This window comes from Lipotes vexillifer, unplaced genomic scaffold, assembly GCF_000442215.2.
Source record: "Lipotes vexillifer unplaced genomic scaffold, Lipotes_vexillifer_v1.1 scaffold606, whole genome shotgun sequence".
Taxonomy (NCBI): Eukaryota; Metazoa; Chordata; class Mammalia; order Artiodactyla; family Lipotidae; genus Lipotes; species Lipotes vexillifer.
The window spans coordinates 917708-942498 of NW_006780574.1; the positions used below are offsets into that span (position 1 = coordinate 917708).

Below are 24791 nucleotides of genomic sequence, written 5' to 3' on the forward strand. Positions count from 1 at the left end.
TTTTCTGTACTGCACAGGCATCTGCTTTCTTTTCATATTGTTATCAGTAGAGGTGCTCAGGAAGAATTTTTCAACCATGAATCTACCAGAGGGCACTGCATTTTAACTTGCATCACTGTAGTAACTAAACTGAGACTAAGCAGAGTTGAAAACCATAAATACTAAAGTCTAATATGTTTCTTGTCTTGGTATTTAGATGAAGAACCTTTTCTAATTCTTGCTGATCATCATGAGATAAGGAAAATTAGCACTGATGGTTCCAACTACACACTTTTAAAACAGGTATGACATTTCCATGATGATTTCATAGTATTTAATATGGTCACTCTAGATATGCATTAGAGCTGTAGCAATACCTCATAATTAGAACTTCTGAAGCATGTATTCAGGGATCCATGCATGTATGCATATAAGATTGCCATAAACTTTGTTCTGTTTGAATTATCCAGGTGATGCCTCCAACTTGTGACATCACACCATATCCAAGAAAGTAGAAGATGCAAACCATAGCTAATGCAAGGAAAAAAATTCTCTTAAGAACAGCTAGACTAGGGAAGGTATAAAATTCTCTTCTAAGGTAGTTGTGCATTACCCAGATTGTCCCCCCAGCCCCACAGTCCTTGGGATTTAAAAAAAAATATTTTCCAGAACCTCAAGTTTCTGTTCTTAGAACTAAGGAATAATATGGGATTGATGATCCTTAGCCTTTAAAATTTGGAATTAGCTAGGGAGCAAAAGTACGATTATAATCCAGTCATGGTTAAAAGGTTATGAGGTGCGTATATTCAGCCTTCCCCTTTTCATCCCTCAACCCACCTACTTCAAGAGAATCTGGGCTACTGATCCATTCTGATGCTTAAGTTCTGTTGTCAGAGTTTACTCATATATACTATCTGAGATGAAAGGAATGATTTCCATTTATGATAGGATGGAAATGTGAATTGCTTCCCTCAACTTTTTTTTTCCCTCCCAGTCTGCAGTGAAAGTTGCATAAAATCAAACCATTAAAATTAGACTGATTATTACATTGACTAGAGAAATCACAGTTAGTTTTAGCATATCTTTGTTCGTCAGGAGAAGTAGCTTCTTTGCAAAGATGTGGCTTGTATCTGTCCTGCTGCAAATTTCTCTTTGCCCCAAACTGTGCAATAGTGACATGAATATGTGATAGCACTCTCTAGAACAAGTGTGCCAAAAATAAAGATATTTCTTGTTCTTGTAGTATGTTTATGCCAGCACTAGGCATTAGATAAAGAAGTCCATTCATGTGTTGATTTTTCAGCAACATAAAGAATACTTGACTGAAGATATTTTTCTGCTCACTCCTGGGTACCTCCATTGCTATAGTTAGAGTTTCATTCATATTGCTTAAGAATTTAGTCTTACTTTAAGTGCAGATATTCATTAGCAAGTGTGATGTTTACTATTCCCCACAGAATTGGATTTTGCAGCTTCTAAGTCACAAATTGAAAATTAAAATTTCACATGAAAATCCAGATTTCTGGCTACTCATGAAAAAATAGGAAGGTGTAGCATTGCTGGGTTCACATCCCTGAATGGACACAATCCAAGCTGGGTAGCAGCTGCCACTGTGATTTATGCCCGTGCTCTTAATTCACCAGCATCCTCAAACTTTCCGTGTGCTTACCACATGCATACTTGTCTTATTCAGGAATGTCTGTGAGGTTTAGATTCTTGCTCTTGAGTTTGGAGTGTGCCACCAATATCCACTGTTTCATACTGCCTCTTTCTCTAATTATGTACCTTAAGAGATTGGGTAAAATACAAAATATTTTCATGTTGTTTGTAAAAACTAAACAGAAGTCTATTTAAAATATAAGAATTAGATGACTATTTCTTTAAGAGATGAGTAATACCCATAGGGAGATAGTTTAAATTTACATAACTGCTTTAAAATGGAAAAGTGTTCGTTTCCCAAATGGTTTTCTGCATTAATTTATTTTTTCCAGTGTAGTATAACTTTAAGCATATATCAAACTTATAAAATATTGAAAATTATCTCTTTCTCTTAAGTATATTTCTCCATACCCTTTACTAGACCTTCCAAGTTAGGTGTGCAAGCTATTGATTTTCTTGTATAGTCTCTGGAAAAGGGACGTGTTTATTTTCTCTTTAATAAGTTTTTTGTTTTTGTTTTGCTTTCTTTTGTTTTTAGCATTTCTCCCTTTTAGACTGTGCTATCTCAAAGTGAGAAAGTTTTCTTTTTAGAATACTCTATAAGCTCAGCTGAACCACAAATTTAACTAATATAGCAACAATATTTATGATCTTCATGAAAGAACTATAACAGAGCTTCAGTGGTAGCTCCTTGCTTTATTTTCCAACCCTGTGGCTCAAGACATTTCTACTGCTATCCTTTTTTTTTTTTTTTTTTTTTTTTTTTGTCTTTCATGGCTAATACATTATCAGGGATTGTTCTTAAGGGACCAAAATGATTTTTACCTCCATGCATGATGTAAGTCTATTTCATACAGCCAAACCATTTTAATGCTCACATTCCTATAGTGTTTTTTTCCTGGTGATATAACATTAGACTATTGCCAATCACTAGTACATAAGTGGGGATGAATTTCAAACAGTTTCTTAGTGCAGTTTATGGAAATAAGGAGGTAGTGAGGAAGATAAGGAAATGTACAAGGACCCTGAACATCTGTGTCTTTGGAGAGCATTTGTTAGTGGTGACCACGGAGTAAAGACCCAAGAAACTAAAGACAAGCCTTAACGTTTTGCTTGTGGGCTGCCTGAAATATGTCATTTTTGTTAGGAAACTTATTTTTAACCACAATTTCATCATGGCATTACAGAAATTTTCAAGGAGTTCAAGGTGGTAAAAACCAATTTCTTCCTCAAAGATTTTGTCTACATATTCAGAGTGAAGTAGAAAATAGCAGTAATTGTTTCTCCACATTTTCTCTTAGTCAAAAATAAATGAAAAGACAACATCTGTGCCTTAATTATTTGGGAATTCTGTGTGTAAATAATTAGAAAGAACAATTTATCCTATCTTAAATTTTATTCTTTATCGTATTTAGTAACAATCTCATGAAGTTTTATAGCATAAAATTATAACAACTGGTAGAATGTTTTTACCCTATATATTCTAAAACATAGTTGTAGCTAAGACAGCTATAACTTAAATTCGTACAACACATTTAGAAAATGTACTTTAATAACATGGATTTTAGAAATGAAAATTAATCAAGTAGCTTTCCAATATGTTATCCAATTCAATTCTAGCAGTGACTTTTATTCCAGTAAAATTGTATAGAGAAACAAAACACAATTTCCTAAATTAATCATCTTGAACCAAAGGGTGCAAATCTTCAGCCACAGAAATAAAAGAAGCAAATAGGATTTTGATGAAACCAATTTTCAGCTCTGAAACCACTGGGATGACTCTAGTTTTTAGACATTATTTTGACCATGCCGTTGGCTGTTTTAATGTTCCTTGCATATGATTCTGTAGAGAGAGCTTTACACTCTTTTCTGAAGGGATTAAGGGTAAAGCTGTAGAAAAATGACCAGTTTGGCTGGAAAGATATGTCAGAATTCAGAGCTTCAATTTCTCTGCATTCACGGCTTTAATTTATTGTAGTTGACTTGCTAAATTTGGAATTGGATTTTCATTATCTAAATTGATTATTGTAAAGAAAGGAATAGGATAATTCTGCCAAGACTGGGGATTGTGGGTGAATCTTTGCTAAGGTCAGAGACAACTTTCTCTCCCACCTTTTCCCTATAGAGCTCTAATATACCCATCTGAATTGCCAGGCCATTACAGAACCCTAACCCATTTACCTTATTCTTCCAGTGAAAAAAGCATTTGAACAGAAAGAATATTGTAGACTACTACTTTTTTCTTCTTCTTTTTTTTTTTTTTGCGGTACACGGGCCTCTCACTGTTGTGGCCTCTCCCATTGCGGAGCACAGGCTCCAGATGCGCAGGCTCAGCGGCCATGGCTCACGGGCCTAGCTGATCTGAGGCATGTGGGATCTTCCTGGACCGGGGCACGAACCCGTGTCCCCTGCATCAGCAGGCGGACTCTCAACCACTGCGCCACCAGGGAAGCCCTGTAGACTACCCTTGAAATGAATTTATTAAACCCTCTACAGAACTTGGAATCCATTCAGTTTATATTTTAGAACCTTGATTGTGCATAGATGACTTCTTAGATATGAACGCTTACATGTATTTAGTTAAGTAGTTCTCCAGTTATTAGGGTGTGAATGAATAATTAATGAATCTTTTGAATCTGAGACTGAATATTAGTTGCATTTTTTTAGCATTTATAATCATTATTCTTGATTAGTGATACTGTCAGTGAGACTTATACTTGCATTTATTCATCTGGGCATAGTGGGGTTAAGTGATTGCAGGTTAACTTTATAATCTAGAGCTGAAGAAAAGGAGATTGCTCCTTTTATGCCAAATAAAAGCATAAGATTTGAACCTATGATTTTAACACCATCACTGCTAGAATTTAGCCTGGCTAAGAGAAGAAAAAATCAGTATTTGCAAGAACCTTCTCTGAGTTGTTGCAAATAGTGATACATAGGTCATCCTTGGTCTTGGAGATCATTGGAAAGAAATAAAATCTGGACAGCACTAATTTAGCTTTGGCCTGAGTTTTATAAAAAAAAAATTATATATCTCTGATTCAGTGTTATTATAAAATTTTGAATTCTGAGTATAGATGTGGAAACAGAACTCAGAATTGGGAGCAACCATCCCTCCCCAAACCAAACCGAAGCAAACCACAAAACAAACAAACAAGCAAACAAAACTATCTCCTTGAAGATGCTAATCCTTACTTATAGGACTATAAGTACTCTTAAGCGACCCCTAAAACAATTTGAGACAACAACAACTTTAGGGTAAATATTGATGTAAAAAGCTTCCATCAGATACAGAGATATGACAAAGATCTCTGGGGCTTTGCCAAGTGTCTATGGTGTCAATTATTTTTTAGCACGAGTTTATATATTAATAAAATATTCAACTCTTAAAGCAAGTTAACACAATTGAAATCTTGATCCAAGTTTTGTTAGTCCATTGGGGTAGTAAATCTATGAGCAGTAACAATAGGTCAGAATTAAACCAATCCCTAAGCAATCATTTGGAAAACTCAACAGCTAAGAAAATTCTCAGATCCTGTTGTACAATCCTCAAATCAAATCACTGAAACAGTGGAACTGCCAAACCAAAGAGCTGTAGTATCCAGAAACCCATCAGCTGAATTCATGTTCAATTTTGTTACCTGCTAAAAAATGCATTAATTGTGAGTCTGAAGGGAGGGATTTCCTCGCATTTCTACCATGTGGAATAAAAAGGTGACTACCTAGTTCCTCTTTCGTCAAATACTCACCTAAGGTTTTAACTTTTAAATTCTAATATGGCACTGTATTGCCTAATGGGCTATGTGAAGCATGAGAAAAAAAGAGAATGTTGCTATGTTGTTGAGACAAAGGCTTTTAGGGAAAGTAAAATTTTTAAACCTTCTTTTCTGACTTTCATCAGATATCTATCAAGAGCTCATCTTAAATTATTGGGGATTGTCTACCTTTCCAATTTAGATGTATACTTATAATGGCATCAGATTTATATTTAATATTAACTTAAAGTGAGACTCTTTTCCTTTATCTCTCTAAAAGCATTTTTTTCCACGTTACTGGCTATTTACTTAAAAAAGCATTTTTTTCCACGTTACTGGCTATTTACTTAAACCATTAGCTATAAACATTCCAAAATTATTCCTACTTGGAAAATATTTTCAAATACAATAAATTATGTAACATCTTAAGTGTATGGTATAGAAAAAAATGTAAATATATAATGCTTTTATAAAGAATTGGTATTCTCACAAATGCTATTTATTGTAAAACTGTAACTACTTAGATTCAAAGGGAAATACTGATTCTTATGAATTCCTTAATCAATTTAAAACAATTTCTATTAACTATTATTCCAACATACTCTTTTTTATTTTTAGGGATTAAACAATGTTATTGGTATAGACTTTGATTACAGAGAAGAATTTATCTATTGGATTGATTCTAGTCGACCCAATGGCAGTCGCATAAACAGAATGTGTTTAAATGGAAGTGATATTAAGGTAATTACTTATTACAGTGATGGGATTATTCAATATTTTATTTGTGTGGTTGAATTGAATAGAAAATGTTATTTAATGGTAATGATGCAACTCATAGAATGTATTAGGTTGGTTTGAATTTCATGTCTGTACAGTGTAGGTTAATATATACTTTAAATATGAAATTGGAGGTTTTTATCCTTATGTTTCATTATGACACTATTACTTGCAATAAGGTAAAAATCAAATTGAATAAATAAAATTTGAAACCTTATTCACAACCCTAGAAAATGTGATGGATGCTTAAGCCTTGAATGATTAGTGCCTGAGATTCGATTGTGTTGATTTATATAAAAGAAAATATTGACCCTGAGAATTTGTAGTTGAAAAAAATAATTATTAGACTGTAGATTGAACTTATAGCACTATTAAAATTAACTTGCTATAGATGGAATTAGTTGAATGCATTTGTGTAAAATCATGAATGTGCTGAGTAGGCAGCATCGTAATTAAACACGTGTCACCTTATAGATATGAACTACTTGGCACCATTTCTATGCTAACGAGTTTTAAAATAAAATTATTTGCACTGTATATATGTAGTAAAATGTATTATAAAGAAGTTCAAATTCAAGTAGATAGAACTCAATTACTTTAACGTTTTTTGTAGCCATCTATAATATTGTATAGAAAGCTTTGGTGGAAGCAATCAGTTTTGAAAATATTAATGAAACCTTGTAATGTATATATATATAAAATGCCAAAACAATCAGTAGGTTGGGTACAGGGAGTTCAGAATAACTGCTATTGCTTATTTTATATGCAGCATATTTGTGCATACAAAGCCTATATCCTTATTATATTTGATATTGACATAGGTTACAATTGAGCACAGCAGTTGAATGAGTATATTTTTACTTCCCTTTGGTTGGGTGAAATACTTAATGTATGTTCTTGCTTGTATTTTTTTCTCTCTTTGTAGTAGATAATTTAAATGGGGCAAGAACAGTTGGGGGAGTGGTGAATGCTATTGGTATCTCCCCAAGAAACTGTTATTAATAAATAACATCAATAAATTTTTGTGCTTGTGTGTCTCTGCCTGTGATAGAATTTTTGCCCAAAATTTTGAGAGGAGAAGGAAACTCTAATGAAAATGTGATAAACAACTGTGTAACCATCCAAGAGCCTTTTATTTTGGTGTTTTTTTCTTAAACCTTTATGGAATTTCTAGGGGTCTGATTACATATTGGGTAATTCCTCATAAACAAGTAAGTAATTTTATTAGGTAAATTGTTCTATGTTTTGTGCTTATCTAAATCCCATTTCAAATGTTTAAATACAATTCTGTATCTCTGAAAAAAATCAAGAAGCAATTGCTTAGTTCTTATTCTAGGCATCTACACTGTTAACTTTTTAAATTCTTATTTTGTTAGGTAGTGCATAACACAGCTGTCCCCAGTGCACTTGCTGTCGATTGGATTGGAAAAAACCTCTATTGGTCTGACACAGAAAAAAGGATCATTGAAGTATCCAAACTCAATGGCTTATACCCTACTATACTGGTTAGCAAAAGGCTGAAGTTTCCCAGGGACCTGTCTTTAGATCCTCGTGCTGGGTTTGTAACAAACATTGAAAATCTTAAATTAAAGATTAAGACTGTGGATTATGTCCAATATGGTAAATCCTGGTCTATAGATTTTAACATGGGAACCCATGAAAAGTGTAAATGTGTAGAAATTTTTATTGAGAAATCAAAAAGAGAAATGTGACTATAACAGGGATTTCCCTAGTGGTCCAGTGGTTAAGACTTCACCTTCCAATGCAGGGGCTACAGGTTTGATCCCTGGTTGGGGAGCTGAGATCCCACATGCCTCGTGACCAAAAAACCAAAATATAAAACAGAAGCAGTATTGTAACAAATTCAATAAATACTTTAAAAATTGTCCACATCCAAAAAACTTAAAAAAAAAAAAAATGTGACTATCACAAATTTTTTTAAGAAAAAAATTAAAGTGATGGGATTTTAGAGCAAGTATTTTTTTAAGGTTTAAACATAACTCTTTTTCTAACTAATCAATAAATGTATTGTTGAAATGAATAAAACATACAGACTTATCCAAATTCTAATGTGTTTAAATCTTGGAGGAAAGACAGGCGAAGCACAAACTCTTGGATCCTGTTTTGTAATATTTGTAGTAGTCATGAATAGAGATGATGTAATTCCCGAACCACTTTAGAGCAGGAGACTTAAATAGCATCCATGAATAATAAATAACAGGGTGCATTATCTATGCATTCAGAGGGAAAAGCATAGGGGGAATATCGGGAAAGATTCATATTAGAGTTGGGTTTCATTTGCATTTCTCTGTGAGAAAGAAGAACAAGTCATCATAAGGATCAAGGGCATCTGGCTGGATATCTCAGATGAGGGATGAACACACATTTAGGTGTCAAAAGCTGTTTGCTAAAGTTCTATAGATTATAACCATTATCATTCACTTTCAATTATGTTGTTTTGGTAGGTAGAGAAGGCATGTCTTTTTTTTTTTTTACACTACAATTTGAGTGATTACATACTCCAAAATGATCTCTGTAGAAGTTCAACCTATTGAACATGTTTGTTAAATTTGCTTTTTAAAAATAGGAAACATTTACAGTAACAAGTATTATGCTAGCTCTTGTGCTCTAAATTTTCTGCTGTCTAAATTAATTTCCCATCAAGTGTTTTACCAAATCACTGTTTTATCATGCCATATGCAATAATTAGATTTTGCTTCTTGTTAATAATTGTATCTCTGATTTTTGGTCTCATGTTTATAATTGGCAAAGTGATCATATCATAGTATGCATGGAGCTTGATTTTAAATATTAATTTGGGTAAAAGCAGTACCTAATAGTAGAAGACTTGTACTGTAAATACTACTCTGTTTCCAAGGTAATGGTTCAAGTTTTAAATTTTTGCAATATGATTATGTAACTATTTTGTTACCTTTTAAAATATTTTCTTTACCATAGTAACAGAAGAGTGTCAATTCTATTTTAACTGAAACAGAGTTACAAGAGCATCTGTTTCTATAGATGTTTCAAGAAATAATGGCCAGATATACTAAATTTGGCTATTGTCATTATTCATTCATAAGAATATGAATGTTTGTGTCCTTTGGTATTTTATCAGAAGATACTTATTTTAGTGTGTCCATTGTCCTTTTCTTCAAAATCAGTATGGCTATCTTAGCTTCTCATCCAATAATTTTCAAGATGCTTCATTTTCCAAATGAAAGAAACATTATCTGTTAATAAAAACAGTATTATGGAATTTCCTAGTTATAAAGCAAAAACTGTATGCTAGCATAGTGAACACAGCTGAATCTAGCTTTAAGTTTTATTTCTCCCAGGTTATGGTTATTATCCCATAAACTGACAGCAGTCTTAAGTTATCGTCAACATAAACCCATCCACCAAAAGTGTCAACTTAAACAATGAAGTACTAAATTATTGTAGATATTATGGAAGACTCCTTTGATTTCATTTTTAAATATTATTTTTTTATGATATGGAATGGCAGATTAGAACCCAAGAAACATAAAAATTAGATCTTTTTATGAAATAATTAAAGCCACATAGCAGATAAACAGATTCCAACAGATAAAATTTAATGACACCTTTTTTGTTCATACTGTTTTCCTAGTTCCCCAGAGTGAGACAATAGGGCAACTTGGATTTTAGCTTTTATGAGATGAGCTTCAGGGTGAAAATGCCATAGCTGTCTAAAATATTGTACAATCTTGCTTCAAAAATGGCAACTCAAATTATAGGATTAATAAAAATGCAATTGAACCTTTCTATGTCAGATTGCCATTGTGATTTGCATATGTTTTGAATATGCCAATACTACTGACCCCTCTTTCCTTGAGAAGGTGATTTCTGTCGCAATATTTAGTGAGGAATAGGGTAAGGATTATTTAAGGGAAGATAAAGATCATCGGAGTATCTAATGCAGTAAAGCGACTAAACATTTAGAAGGTAGCTTGGGGGTCCTTTCTTATAATGGTAGTATGCCAGTTGTCACAGTACCAATTTAGATATGCTGGTTAGTAAGAATGGTAAAGAAGATACAAGTAGATCATTTTCCTGGCTATTACATTTAAGTTCAGCTGAAATCCAATGATCCCAATCATTCTGTTATTGATTGGGAATCAATGTATTAAATCAATGTAAATAAATTAAAATTTATTTAATCATAAATTTTAGGTCATTAATATCATTTACATTTAAGATTTATAAAAGTTGTAATTTATACAGAAGAGACATAGATATAGATGCATTTTAAAGTAGAATAGAAAATATAATGTTAAAACTGTGCTGAGCATAATTTTATCTTTAAGATGTCACTTCAGCATAACAAGAAACCATTATGATAGACATTAAAGTAAATGTATGATATGACTGTTTAACAGAAAATAAATTCATCTGCTCATTCATTTATTCAACTCATATTTCTCTAGCATCTAGTGTATATCTGGCACTGTTCTAGGTATATTATAAAAATAAAAGGCACAACCCTTGTCTCCAAGTATTTCACAGTCCAGTGAGTAGGTAGATAAGCAAAAATTATCATATAATACAATAACTCATGAAGTGGAGAAAACAGAAAATGTTTCTATCTCAAATGGGGTCAGTGAAATCTTCCTGGACAAGACTGGTGAAGTAAGAATTAGCCAGGTTATGTGGTACATTTCAGAGCAGAAGTCATTTCAGGCAAAAAGAAGAAGCTTTATGGGAAAGCAAAGACACATAGGAAAGCAAGGCATATCCAAGGAACTGAAAATAAGTCATACGAAGGGAGTAAATTAAGTATATAAAATTGCAGAACTTTGATACCAGTTCACTTTACAGAGTAAAAAAGAGCTAGGGGTAAATCAGAATGTAATACAACACAACAACAAAACAAACCTTATGAGGCTTATGGCTTGGTCAAACAGGTAAATAGAAAAATGATTTCCGCAGAATATGAGGAACAGAGGAAAAGGGGCAGATATAAGAAAGGGGAAGGACCTACTGGGATTGGGGGTCCCATATAATAATAATGATGATGATCAATATCACTTCTATAGCATTTTATGAATTAGAAAACTATCTCTGTGCTTTATCCCTTTAGATGTTTGTACTGTTTACTCAGTCTCTAAAAAAGATATGAGTATTTTTATTATTATACTTTTAGTACAAGTAAGAACATTCAGCCTCAAAGTGGCTAAGTGACTTTCTCAGGATCATTTAGGTACTGTAATACAATATTAAACTGGGGATTTAATCCAGTTTCCAAATTTTGGTCAGCTCTTTTCCTTATTACATATATCACATTAGAGTTTCCAGTAACAAAGTTATCTTGGGTTGTGAGAAGGTTTTCCAAGAGCCATCCAAACACGGCATAAGAAAAAAAATACTTTTTTTTCCATTTTAACAATTTGCCTTTTTATAAAATTTTAAGTTTCTACAGATAATATGAGTTTTTTTGGAAATAAAGAAAACTGCCTAATCATTATAAGCATGCATTTTTTTTTCAACATCTTTATTGGAGTATAATTGCTTTACAGTGTTGTGTTAGTTTCTGCTGTATAACAAAGTGAATCAGCTATATGCATGCCTTATTTTTAAAACATATTTTTATTTATTTTCCTTTTCTAATAGTCTATTAGCAATATCACAAGAAAATAATACTGGGTTCTATTTTGACTTTGAAATACGTTTAATGAGAGTATGTCGAAGGACACTTTATATACTCAGAATCTCTATCCACTATTGTTAATATGGGTATTGGAAGTGCAAATACATTTGGAAAAGACATATTTTGTGCTTCTATATCTTGGCTGATGCTATTCTTACTTTCTACAATGCCCCTGTGCTTTTCCTCCAGTTAGAATAACTTCTTATTTTTTCAACAACAGCAAAAAATATCCCTTCCTCTGTGAAAGTTCCCCAATTGCGTCTCAGTAGCCACCACATATTGAACATGTAACATTACGTGACTATTATTGGTGTAAATGTTTCTCTCTCCATCTAGAAAGTGAATTCCTTTAACAGAAAGGCCATGGCTTAATTAATGCTTGTGCCTAACATAGAAACTGTTAAATTTACTGTTGAAGGTAGTAATAAATAGGCTACTGGATATACACAAACCATAGGATTGTAGTTTGCAGGGGCATTGCACCTGCATCTATGCAGAAACCAATTTATTGGTATGTAAACAACCTGCATGTTTCAAAGAGAAGAGTCATAACAAAGGGAACCTTTGTTGTGAGGGAATGAAAATCATATAAGGAAAGAAAACTCAGTTTTTTATTGCTGTGGGGAAAAACAGAAATATTTCATTAAGCTAAACAGTCACATTAAAAATCCCCACCTTTTTCCTACCAATTTTTAAGCCTATAATCCCATATTTAGGCAAAAACACACAGGGAATGAACATTAAAAATTAATTTTATAATTCAAAATCAGAAATAATTCCAACTGGAAGAAATTTCTCTAAATATGTTCCCTGAATTCAGAAAAAAAAAAGTGAAAACTGATAGCAGACTTCTATTTTAATTTGTTTTAAAGAAATAAAATGTATCAGATTCAACTATAAAAGACATCCTCAGGAATCACAAAAGCCTGGTTGTTATGGTTACAAGAAGACATTCTTTTATATGTTTACTCTTGGTTATAACTTACAGAATAGCTATTAATTGGAGCTGAGATTTTTCGTATGTGATCTTAGGTAAATATTGCATATTATATGGGTGAAATTTAAGACTCTCCTTTTGACATTTTCACTGAACTTTTCATTTTTCAGCTTTAATTATTTACAACAAATTTTTTACTTGGATAATATTTGGCAGGTTGTATTTTAGATGTTAAAATGACCAGAATGTCTAGTATGGGTTTTTTGAGAAACTTAAATGTATAGTAATGAGGCTTAATTATGGAAAAGGAAATGAAATTTAGTCATCGCAAGTTAGCTACCCATAAGGAGAGATGCACAGTACATTTTTATAATATTCTTCTAATTGATGGGTACTTAAATAGGCAAATCAGGTAGTAACACACATGATAAAATCCAGGCAAATCATGTAATAACATACACACAATCCAGATGCAGTAAGTAATTTATTAGCCAGTTATCACTAAACCAATATGAATGCATATATTGTGTAGCTAGTGCAAGTAAAATAATAATAGTTAATACTTGCTGAATACTTAACTACATGTTTATAAATGTTCCAATTTTGTTCCCTGTGTTCTCTCTTTTAATCCTTACAGAACTCTGTGAGTAGAAACTATTATTATCACTTTTGAACATATGAGTAAATCCAGGCTCAGGGGAGGCTAACTAAAGTGCCAAGTTCACATGGGTGGACCTGGAATATGAACCAAAGTAACCTGTTTTTAGGCCTTTTTTGCTTTTAAGACTCTGCATAGTGTTGCTTAGAAAAAAAAAAAAAAAGCTAGACAACATTATTAATGGAATATGAGTTTTATCTTAAATATAAAAAAATACATTTAAAAAAAGCCAGTCTATAAATCTAGAGACCTGAGCCCTTGTTCCAGCTTTATCACTATCTTAACAGACTAGCACAAAGCTCATAATATTTTATGGTCTCAGTTTGTCAGTGAAATGAAGGCCTGAAACTACATGATCTTCAAGACCTGTTGCAGTATTAAAATCTTTAAGTTATACTTTATTCTAAATTCTGAAAGAGATAAAAGATCATTGTTATCAAGAAATTTATAAGGTAGTTATGAAATAAGATTTTTCATGCTTTTTTCCATCTGGGTAAAATTGTCATTCCTTCTTTTGTGCCTCCATGGTAAAGTAGTTTTATCATAATATGCTTTAATTTTTTCATTTGTTTTACATTCACCTCTACTGTATTCACTGAGAGATCTTTGATGGCAAAAATCATATCTGTTTACCTCTGTGTTCCCAGTACTAAGCAATGTCTGACACATATTATAGCCTCAGTGAATCATTGTTTCAAGATATGTTTCTCAATCCACTTAAGCACGGCTTTGGGGTTTATCAGAGATGTTTCACCAACTGATTTATCAAGTTAGGTTCTCTGATTCTGAAGCCTGAGAACCTACATCATTACTGCTTTGTGGGTTCCTATGTGCATGATATATGTGTTGTTCAGTTATACATGTGGTAAAGAAATTCTGTAGACCGGAAGGGGCTAAAGCACAGTTTCCTAAAGTGTGTTTCCTGTGAACTGCTCCAGGAAAAGAAATTTAGTTACCCAAAGCTATGTGATAAAAAAAGGATATTTTAGCTCCCTCTTAGAGAGTCATTATATCATATAGCATATTAAAAGCTCTGAAAAATCCTATAATTAACAAATGATGCTTACTTTGCTTAACAAACCATTTCTCAAATATATATAATCTTGTAACCTACCTTGAAAAACATGAACTGACACAAATCAGAGAAGAATTTGTGGAGAACAGAGGGGACACTATGAATAACGTCTGAATCATAATATCTGTATAATTGAAGAGGCAGGAGCAAGGCAAATGATACGATAAAAGCAAAAAAGTGAAAATGTAGGACTATAAATACTCCAACTAGACCTCGGTTCATACATTTCAATAGTGGGAAGTAAATTGGGAAAGTCTGTGTCTAATAATGAAGAATTTGAGTGCCAGGGTGAGGATTTCAGGCCTCAAACTCTCAGTGAACTTATTGGGAGTGATGTAACAGATGTCGGACTCCATGAAATATGCTCTTCCTCTTCTTTGTGGTATCTTGGTTCAAGATGATGATAAGATTAGCCAAATAAAATGTTCAGAATACAACCAAAAGATATTTGCTATTACATGGAGCTCAGACCATTTGAAATTCATAATTAATGACCTCAAAAACATTACTATTCACCTCTAAGAATCTGCAGTACTTTGTTAATAGTACTGCAGATTTAATGGAGGAAATTATTTTTCACTTTTGGAATTTACTTAATTTTATATTATTTTAATTAACTTAAATTTAAAGAGTCACAATTGGCTAGTGGCTACCACACTGAACAATGAACATTCAAGAAAGTATAATGTACTTCTCCGTAATTCATTTTGAATTTTTCATAGGTAAAACACAAAAGAAAAAAAATATTTAGATAGTTTTATTCCTCTAACATTATAGATGCATTTTGAAGGTTTACCTCTTTAGTTTTGGGCATCTATTATTTGTTAACACTTGCAGAAATGTTATATACATATGAGTTGTATACTAAAGGAAACATGTTTAAAATTATATGGATATTTCAAAGTGTGCTACATGTTTTAAAAAAAAGCATAAAAGTTTGCATTGAAGTATGCTTCTTACAAGCTGCAATCTAGAGAGATACAAGAATTAATTTGGGAATAGCTAAGCAAATAAGAGAAATACTGTAAGATATTTTTCTCCCTGAGTGTCTGTAAACAACGTGGCTACTGATTTTCTTTTCTAGGTATTTATATTGGATTGACTGCTGTGAGTATCCTCACATTGGACGTGTTGGAATGGATGGAACCAATCAGAGTGTTGTCATAGAAACCAAGATTTCTAGACCTATGGCACTAACAATAGATTATGTCAACCATAGACTCTACTGGGCTGATGAAAATCATATTGAATTTAGCAACATGGATGGATCTCACAGACACAAAGGTTGGTCCCATAGCACAAATGATTCAGTATTTCACCAGTGCATAAAATACTCATTTAGAAAAAAAAAAAATATATATATATATATATATTTATTTATTTATTTTATATACTTTCATCAAATACATTTCTTAATTTAAGATTACATTATTATATTCCTTTGTGACAATATTGGTAAATAAGAATTAGATATATTTATTCAGACCTTCTATAGTCATACATAAAAATCACTTTGACATTGTCAATGTTTTCTCTAATTGTACTTTTCTAAATAGTTTTTATAGTAAAAGAATGATATTTTTATAAGTTAATATATACATATATCCTAATTGAACTGAAACAGAATACTTGCTTATAAAAATAAGGTTATTATTGCAATCTGATAGGTTTCTTTTTTTAAATACTAAGTGAAAGTATAATTCTTTAAAGACAGTGAAGTAATATTTAAAATTTATGTTAGACTACATACATGATTAAATTTATTGTTATGTAATCAACAGCATCAACAAAAAGTAACATGAAAAACAGCTTTCAAATTAGAGTAACGTTTAGGAAATGATTTGAATATAAATTCTATAGGTACTTTATTTTTCTATTTTTTATAACTCTGAGTAGATTATAAGACTCTAAATATAAAACAAATGAAGGAAGCAATTTGATATGGGGGAAGTAATGCTAGAATTAGGGATGGGCAAAAAGTCTTAGAGGAAAAGAATAGCTGAGGATGAGGGAATTAACAAGAGCAAAGGAGAAGAACATAATAAAAAAGAATGGGATCCAGGTGAAGATGACATGAATATAACAGAAACCACAAACAATTCATGAACACTCAAAATATTTCAGATGCAGGTAGCTTTTTAAAGATTAAGTTTTTCCCAGAATGAAGAAGAGGAACAAATTTTTATTAATCTGTAGTGACCTAATGTCACCTTTGTTATTAGGTGTTTTCATCTTCAAATATCTTGTAAAGTACTGAGAGAGTACTGTAAAGTTTCACTGAGAGATCCCAAATAAAGTACAAGTTTCACTGAGAGATCCCAAGTAATGCCATACCTTTGTATGGCTTAGCTTAAGAGATTGCTTTCTTCTCTGGCAGTAAACTTAGATCAAAACCCCTGGAAGAAGGAAAGAGGTGAAATGACAAGGAAGAGAGAATTATTGATAATTTAATCCTGTCAGGTGAAGCCCTTCAAATGTATGCCAGTGTAGAGAAGAATGAAGCCACTGAATTTTAAAAAATTAAAAACTAACAGTGGGAAGGGGCAAGTGGAATTAGGGGATTAAGAGTTACAAACTCCTATGTATAAAATAAAACAGCTACAAGGATATATTTTTACAGCACAGGGAATATAGTCAAAATTTTATAACAATTTTAAATGGAGTATAATCTATTAAACTATTGAATCACTGTGTTGTACACCTGAAACTAACATAATATTGTAAATCAAGTATACCTTAATAAAAATAAATTTAAAAAATAAATAATAAAGGAGGTATACATCACTGAAGTCACATCACTCGTTAACTCTGCCCAAGTTTCTCTCAGTTGTTGTTTAAATAAATATGTCTAACTAAAAATGCCAACAGAAAGCTTTTAGAGGTGCTTTTTTAAGGGTGGGAACATTGAAGTATGACAAGTGTCCGATGAGTCGCTTTTTTAGGTGTTGGCATTCCAATTATAAAGAAACTCATCAGGATGCAATTGGAATGAAGAGTTATTTACAGATCACTTTAGGGTTTTAATTACAGCAAAAGCAATGTTGTCAAATCAAAATTACACTTAGCATTCAGCAGTTATATCTCCTTTGAAGAATCAATAATGAAATGTTCTGCAACTTTTGTAGATGATATAATTGAGTTTTATTGTAGCAATCAGTATTTTCCCCACAAAACCATTTTTAGCATGTATTTTTAGCGTGCTAAGTTGTTGTGAATGTATTACTTTGTGCTAAAATTTCACTGTACAATAAAATTTAAGCAATTTTTGGTTAGATAGTTAAATATTTAAAATATATTCTAGCATCAAATATTTGCCTATTTTTGTTTGAGCCTTTTGTTTGAATAACAAAAACTAGTTAAAAATGTCTGTTAGAAACTATTGATTCCATCCCCTCCCCATTATTTTAAAATTATGTCAGATATGTGGATGACTAATGCTTTGAAAACTTAATACAAAATTGAATGCATGTAAATGAAGTGTCTTTCAGTCACAGTACTGGTGATGACTTTGGGTAGATGGACATAGATAGCAAGAAGTGAAACTAAATTTACTGAAGAGTAAAATATTTGGCTGAAAGATATTCAGGTATGATGTTATTAACATTTAAAAATCTGATTTTTGAAAATACTTTGTGGCTCAAGGGGGTAGAAAAGGAAAGTAAAAGAGTTCCTGCCTTCAGAAATATTTTCTCCTGAAGGCTTTTTCAGAAAGACTAATGAAAAATTCACTAAGTGTCTTATTAGGCATCTGTCAATATCTGAATGCAAGCCAGTAATTACCTGGTAGTTACTAATGAGCTACTAACTGTACACAGCCTGGCTTATGCGAATTTCACAACCAATGAAAAAAGAGTCATTCATTTGCAATGTCTGTAAAGAGGAATAGGATTTTTTTACTCCTTGCATTGTCCCCATAAAGACATAAAAAAAGCTGTGGTTTTCTAGCTGCATATTTGGAGGTGGAAAATGAGACTATTATAACATTAGTAACTTTTGTATTAGTTTGGCCACTGACCTCTCTTCTCTCTTAACCAGACTAGTATTATTGTTCTCATTTATTCTTTTTATTAAAACTAGAGCCAGAGCTCATCAAAAGAATGGGGTATGCCAGTCATGACAAAGTAATCTGAGAGTATAAAGTGTGTATGAAAATTTCAGAATTACGTTTTTCTTTTAATAAGTCAAAGTTTAATAGTGGAGAAAAAACTAAACCATGAGTATCACTTTACAGTTTAGAAGGTTTTTTCCCCCAAACATGTTGTGGTTTAAACCATACAGCATTTCCATAAATGAAGCATTATTTTATTACTTGCCCAGCCTAAGAATTTCTAAAAGTTCTGAATTCTGTGCCTAAGCGATAGATCAGATTACGTCTGAGGACCATGTAACTGGAAAATTGCTTGAGAATTTACATCTGTCTTTCTCTGCTACCTCTTCTACCCCAACCTACCTTCTTAACAAGTCCAAGCACTACATCGTAAAATTTTAAAAAAAGAGAATTAGTCAGTTTGCTATCTTGGGAACATTTAAATGCAATCTTAGTTACATGAATCTTCCCCTAATACCTGTGTATATTATTCTACTGGTTTTTACTCCAATAATTATATAATAATATGATATAATAATACTGTAGAATAGTATGCATACTACTGGATAACTGAGAGAGACAGTTAAATCACAGTTTCATTGTTCATTTTTTAAATTTCTCTGATTTCTTTTTTTTTAGATCTTTCCATTCATTCCTTCATTCATTCAACAAACATTTACTGTTGTCTCTTTCTGTGTCATGCATTATGTGAGGCCCTGGAGTTACAAAGCTGAATAAGTCCCTGCCTTCAAAGCACCTATAGTTTAGTGGGGGGAAGAGACTGATATGAAGGTAAAAACATAAATTAGATTGGTATTAGCGATATATGTACAGTATTGCCAAAATGCAGGCTGGATTAGGGAAGTGTTTGGTGAAGTGAAGGGATCTTTGAAAAATCTGAAAGATGTAGGACAAGCTCTCCATATGGGGAAATGAAGGAAGGATTCATCACACAGAGGGAACAGCATGTGCAAAAATGTAATAGAGTCTTGAAACAGTATGGGGTTTACACAATTTGTAAACTGGAAGTTGTGTAAGAGGAAGATAATGACACTAGATGAACAAGGGCAATTTGGGGCCAGATTGTGACAGGCCTTCTATGTTAAGTAATTTGGAATTTATCATATAGGTCATAGGGAGACACTGATGGCATTTAGTTGATAGAGTGATAGTATTAGATTTGACAACAGCATGGAAAATGAAAGACCCTGGAAGGGCAACCAATTTAGAGGCTGTTAAAATATTTTAGGAGAAAACACTTGAAGTGATTATAGCTGTGGGAATGGGGATAAAGTGTTACATTCAATAGTTATTTAGCAGAATAAAGAGGAAAGATCTGTAAACTTAAAACAGTAGAAATATTGGTGGTTGAGCTGCAAATATTAAGTGAATGATTTATATTATTATCTACTTAGCCAGGGGGAAATAACTCACAGTTTGGATAACTTATGAATTTCAAATATATTTGTACATTTTTTAAAGAAATAAAAAGTACCAAACTAAACATAATTTAGAGATTCTTCTTGAAAAGCTCTGTCTTGATGAGAGGTACATTTATTTAACAAAAGGGTCAACATCAAAGAAATTCTAAGGATATGGTTAAACATTCTTTATCATATATTTACCTAAAAAGCCTTTCTGAATACCTGATAATTTACCTAGAAGAAAGATTGCAAATGAGTAAATCTCTCTCCTCCTACTATTCCTTGAGATATAAAATAGGTCCAGTGAGAAACTTGGCATTTCAAAGTGTTCTCCAGATTGAAATGCTCAGTTTTTAAGTTTAAATCTGTCTTTATACAGAAACAGAATGATTCTAAATACATTCTAAACACAATGATTCTAAATAATAATATTCTTCTTGTAGGCCTATATTTTTGGGACTGATTTCTTACCACTCCCAAACCACAGTCCTCCTCAGAGAATTTTAGGCTTTGATGTTGGATAAGAAGTTCTAAAACTTTGTTGGAGCACAAATCTTTGAGTAAAAGGATTTTCTCAGACTGGAGAAAGAAAACCCTTAGCATCTTAAAAGAAGCTTGGGGAACCTAAGGATGAGGGTGGGTTGGGGTGGGATCCACTGTCAGAAAGCTTTTTCACCCTGAAATGTATGTGTAGCTTCACTGGTTCTCAGTTGCCTCATCATAGAAATAAGGGTATTGGAAAAAATGGCATCAAAGGGGAATTCCAGAACTAAAATTCTAAGTCTCTCAGTTAGGTGGATCACTTTAGAATTTTTGCCAAATCCCAAAGTTTTAATTTCAGGTTAGTCTCCAGTTTAAGCCTGTGAGGGGTTGAAAATCTGTAATAACCAGATTTATTTCTTTAATTAAAATCTCAAATCACCTATCCAGTCCTCAGTTCTCCCTGATTATTACTGCAAAAGTTATTAATATCTTTTAAAGTTGAGTACTTGTGAACTTACCAAATCAATGAGAGAAGAAAACATATGTTCTTGAGCATGATGTTGTATTAGATGTTTTGCATGTATGATTTATTATTATCATTGGCTTTCAGTGGAAATTTTCTTAGCTTAATACTGTGGTTCCAAGAACTGGAACCATCCCCTTATAAACTCATACTTTTATTAGAAGCCTACTGTGTTCAAGAAACTGCTTGATGCAATACATGCTTTTTTAGCCATTCCATCAGTGAACACTATGAGAAGTGTCATTAAAGCCATTTTGCAACAAGGAAATAAGTTTAAAGAGATTAACTAATTTGTCCAAAGTCAAATAGCTCATAGTTAGAATTTGAACCCAGATCTAACTGGTTCCAAAGCCTGTTCCATTCTCCACAAGGCCCCCTTGTTTTTGAAAAGATGACTAACTGAAGATTTTCTGTCTGCTCGTTATAGTTTCTAATAGCAACAGTTACAGCATAAACACACACCTATATGTATAAAGGTATATCTGTACTTGAATTTTTTCAGATTAATGTAAATAGTAGACATAGATAAATTGCAAAATATATGAGAAATAAATAAACAAAAACTTAAGCCATTAGAACATAATTACTGTATATAAAAGAGTATAGCTCATTAAATCCAGTTTTTTTGTGTGTTTGTTTATTTGAAGGTGTGAAGAGAGCAATCATGTTGCTTAAAAATGTACACCTTGCTTTAGTGGGACATTTTGATATTTCTCTTTGCTCTTTCCAAACTAACTTTATCTCCTGCCTATGGGAAAACTTCTAATCTTATTTGAAAATTTATGTCACAGAATTCCTGAAATTTGAACACAGCAAAGATCCTTTGTTATTAATTTTATGCATCCTGAAAGTATAGCCTTCTCTAATGAAATGTTTATAAAATAGGTTACATTTTATAGACATTTCTGAGAAAAATTTCAGCCCTAACTCTGCATATCTTGCTTAACTTAGAGATTTTGTTTTCCATTTAATGAAAAGAAAATTAAATACCAGAAAATTATATTTAGATCACAATTTCATTCTGACTGCTTGTATCAAAGCACCTAAATTCAGATTTATTTTTCCTCATATTTTGTGAGTTGCCATTGAACTTGAGATAGAGAGGTAGTTTTTTGACAAAATGACTGAAAATACTGTGTAAACTGTAATAACAAAAGGGTGAGCTAAGAAAAACATTGCTTGACCTTGAGTTTTAAAATTTATTTCTTCTAGTATTTTTTTTTCAGAATATTCTTCGAGTCACTGAATGACTTAACCTTGTGTTAAATCAGTCAGCCATGTACATATTTTACCCAGCACACTTGAAAAATATACACTCATAACTGCTAATTTCTCAGAAAAGTAATCATTGGGTATGATTCTAAACTATAACTTATCACTGAACTTTTATTTTGTGGAAAAATTCTTTAAAGTTTCATGCTATTATGTTGACTATGACTCTTCATTTGTTTCTATACTCCTAGACCTGAAGATACTCATATTGAAGTGTCAGTATTGTACTGACAGTCCAACACTTTAGTTTGTTTATTGCTCTGGGAATCTAGTTTGTGTTGTGAGGAGGCAGTTCTGTGCTTCGATTTAAAATACAAATCATAACCCATGCAGTGATCATCTAATCAACGTTGGGAAAAGAATCCAGATCTCAGCATGCTACTGGTGAAATAGCAAAAATATATTTAGCCGGTTTTGTTCTAAGGGGGAAAAACACACTGAAAAAGACAAAGGGAGTACTTTGTGCTCACGTATCCTGAAAGTCAGTAGCTGTTGCATTTAGGTCTTTAGAAAATGTAAATATCCACCAAAGCCCACTGAAAAAAGAGAGAGAATCTAATAAACACCACCATCCAATTTTACAATATTCTAGAGTGTTTCTTTCTTGGTAAGATAATGCATTTTAGTACTTTTGAAAAAAAATTTCCTATCATTCACAGTCTGTTACAAACAGTTGACTTCACAGGCTATTTTATGCCAACGGTGTTGATGTGCTGCTGTTTACAATACAATAAAAGTTAATGGAAGGGAGCAAAATAAAATTCAGTTACTATAGAAATGTTCCTGAACCAGTCACATAAATTGAAATTAACTGCCATTTCTGAAAAGTTTTAGAATTTCAGTGTCAATCATATCTTTTATTTTTGTCCCTTGAATAGAACATGTTACGTTAAATTGTGTATATGTTTAAACAGGTTATTATTTTGCAAATGTCACATGCGTTCCATATACTTTTTAAAATATAAATTTAAAATATTACCCTCATATGAGTTTTCAGCCACTTTCAACAGTGTTATCCGTCCCAAATATGACATGGTGCAGCATTGGGAATTAGTAGCTTTAGTTTTTGGTTAGGTTATTTGCCACACTATAGTTCAAAGTTCTTATCCACAAAATAGGACTTTTAATCAATCAATGATTTTTTAACATTTCTTAAAGGAATTGACTGAGGTTGGGACTGGGGGAGAGGAGGACTATTCAATCAATTCACTCACTTATCCCTGGTTATTCCTAGGACTACTAGAACACGTGTGAAAATGCTTGTAATATGTTACACTCTTTTCTGTTTTTATTCTAGAAGCATATTTATAATTATAGGAATGTGGGATGACCAGATACTAAATTCATGTAAATGGCTCTACTTGATATCTGTTCCAAAGGCAAAGGGCTTTTCAAAGTCTTCAGCTTTCATTAGGACACTCTAACAAATACATTCCTAATGCATATGTATGTAGAATGTCATAACTTATATTTAGTACTGATGGTCAGCTCTGAAAATACATTTCCAAGTATCTATGAAGGTTTGTATCACCAGTAGAAAAGTCCAGAGAGTTTCAAAGCAACTGGAATATATCTTTACCAAGTGCATGAAACAGTGTTGTTTTGTTTATTTCAGAGATTGAAGAGCAGTGTCATCATCAAGAGACGATATTTATAGGCACAGTCTAGTTTTCAAAGTAAATGAACTATAATTTACATTGTAAACTTATAAATACTGCTATTCATTAGCAGAAATACTCTTTTTAGGTATTAAATATGAAAGTGGCCATATATGACCTTATATTATGAATAATTTAAAGATATGTGAGGGAAGGGAAGGGATTAAATTGTATGAAATTGAATATTCCTAATCTGTGTAGAGAGTGTATATGATTTGAGGTGACAAGGTAGACAAAAAAAGGCAAGGAATACCAGAAAAGGGTAGGCAAAGGATGCCTTCTGCCTTTTAATAATGGCTTTAATTTAAAGAAGAGCTCTAAATAATTTCTATATTTTGCCATCATACATTACATTTATTTCAAAAAGTTTCACATTTAAGTGTCCCAGTGTAAACTACTGCATTAAGGAAGGACGTGTAACTTTTGTCTGGACATTTGATCAGTGTCAGTATTCCAAAGGCAGCCTCATATAATAGACGCTCAAGTAGCATCAGCTCATATCTGCTATGTACTCTGACATATGCTGAATGGAAGACCTTTATTTTTCCTCCTCTTCAAGGTTTCAGTGATGGATGAACTTTTTGAAAGATCATACTTTTTATTGGAAATAATAACTTTTGAACATTTTATCATCATGTTTGGTGATGTTGACTATTCTTAGTGTTTCTACCATTTGATAATATTTTTATTGATTTTGAACAATGGATTTTGGATCCATATGCCTGAAATTTTATTTGTAGTACTGTTTCCATTAAGCAGGGTTGTATTAAAGAGTAGGCAGGAAAAAATGTTCATGTAGGCAAATGTTAAATGGAATATTTTGTAGCCTGTTGTAG

The 24791-nt window shown here is 32.3% G+C and overlaps 1 protein-coding gene across 1 annotated transcript in view; it reads left to right on the top strand.

Annotated features, from left to right (window-relative positions):
• Positions 1-24791, top strand: part of LRP1B (LDL receptor related protein 1B) — a gene marked incomplete at its 5' end in the record, with an annotated part of 1013530 nt that overhangs the window by 761031 nt on the left and 227708 nt on the right. The window contains 4 exons of the mRNA XM_007453725.1: positions 197-282; positions 6012-6134; positions 7547-7728; positions 15593-15792. Coding sequence (XP_007453787.1) covers positions 197-282; positions 6012-6134; positions 7547-7728; positions 15593-15792 — 591 coding nt within the window. The remainder of the gene's footprint in view (positions 1-196; positions 283-6011; positions 6135-7546; positions 7729-15592; positions 15793-24791) is intronic.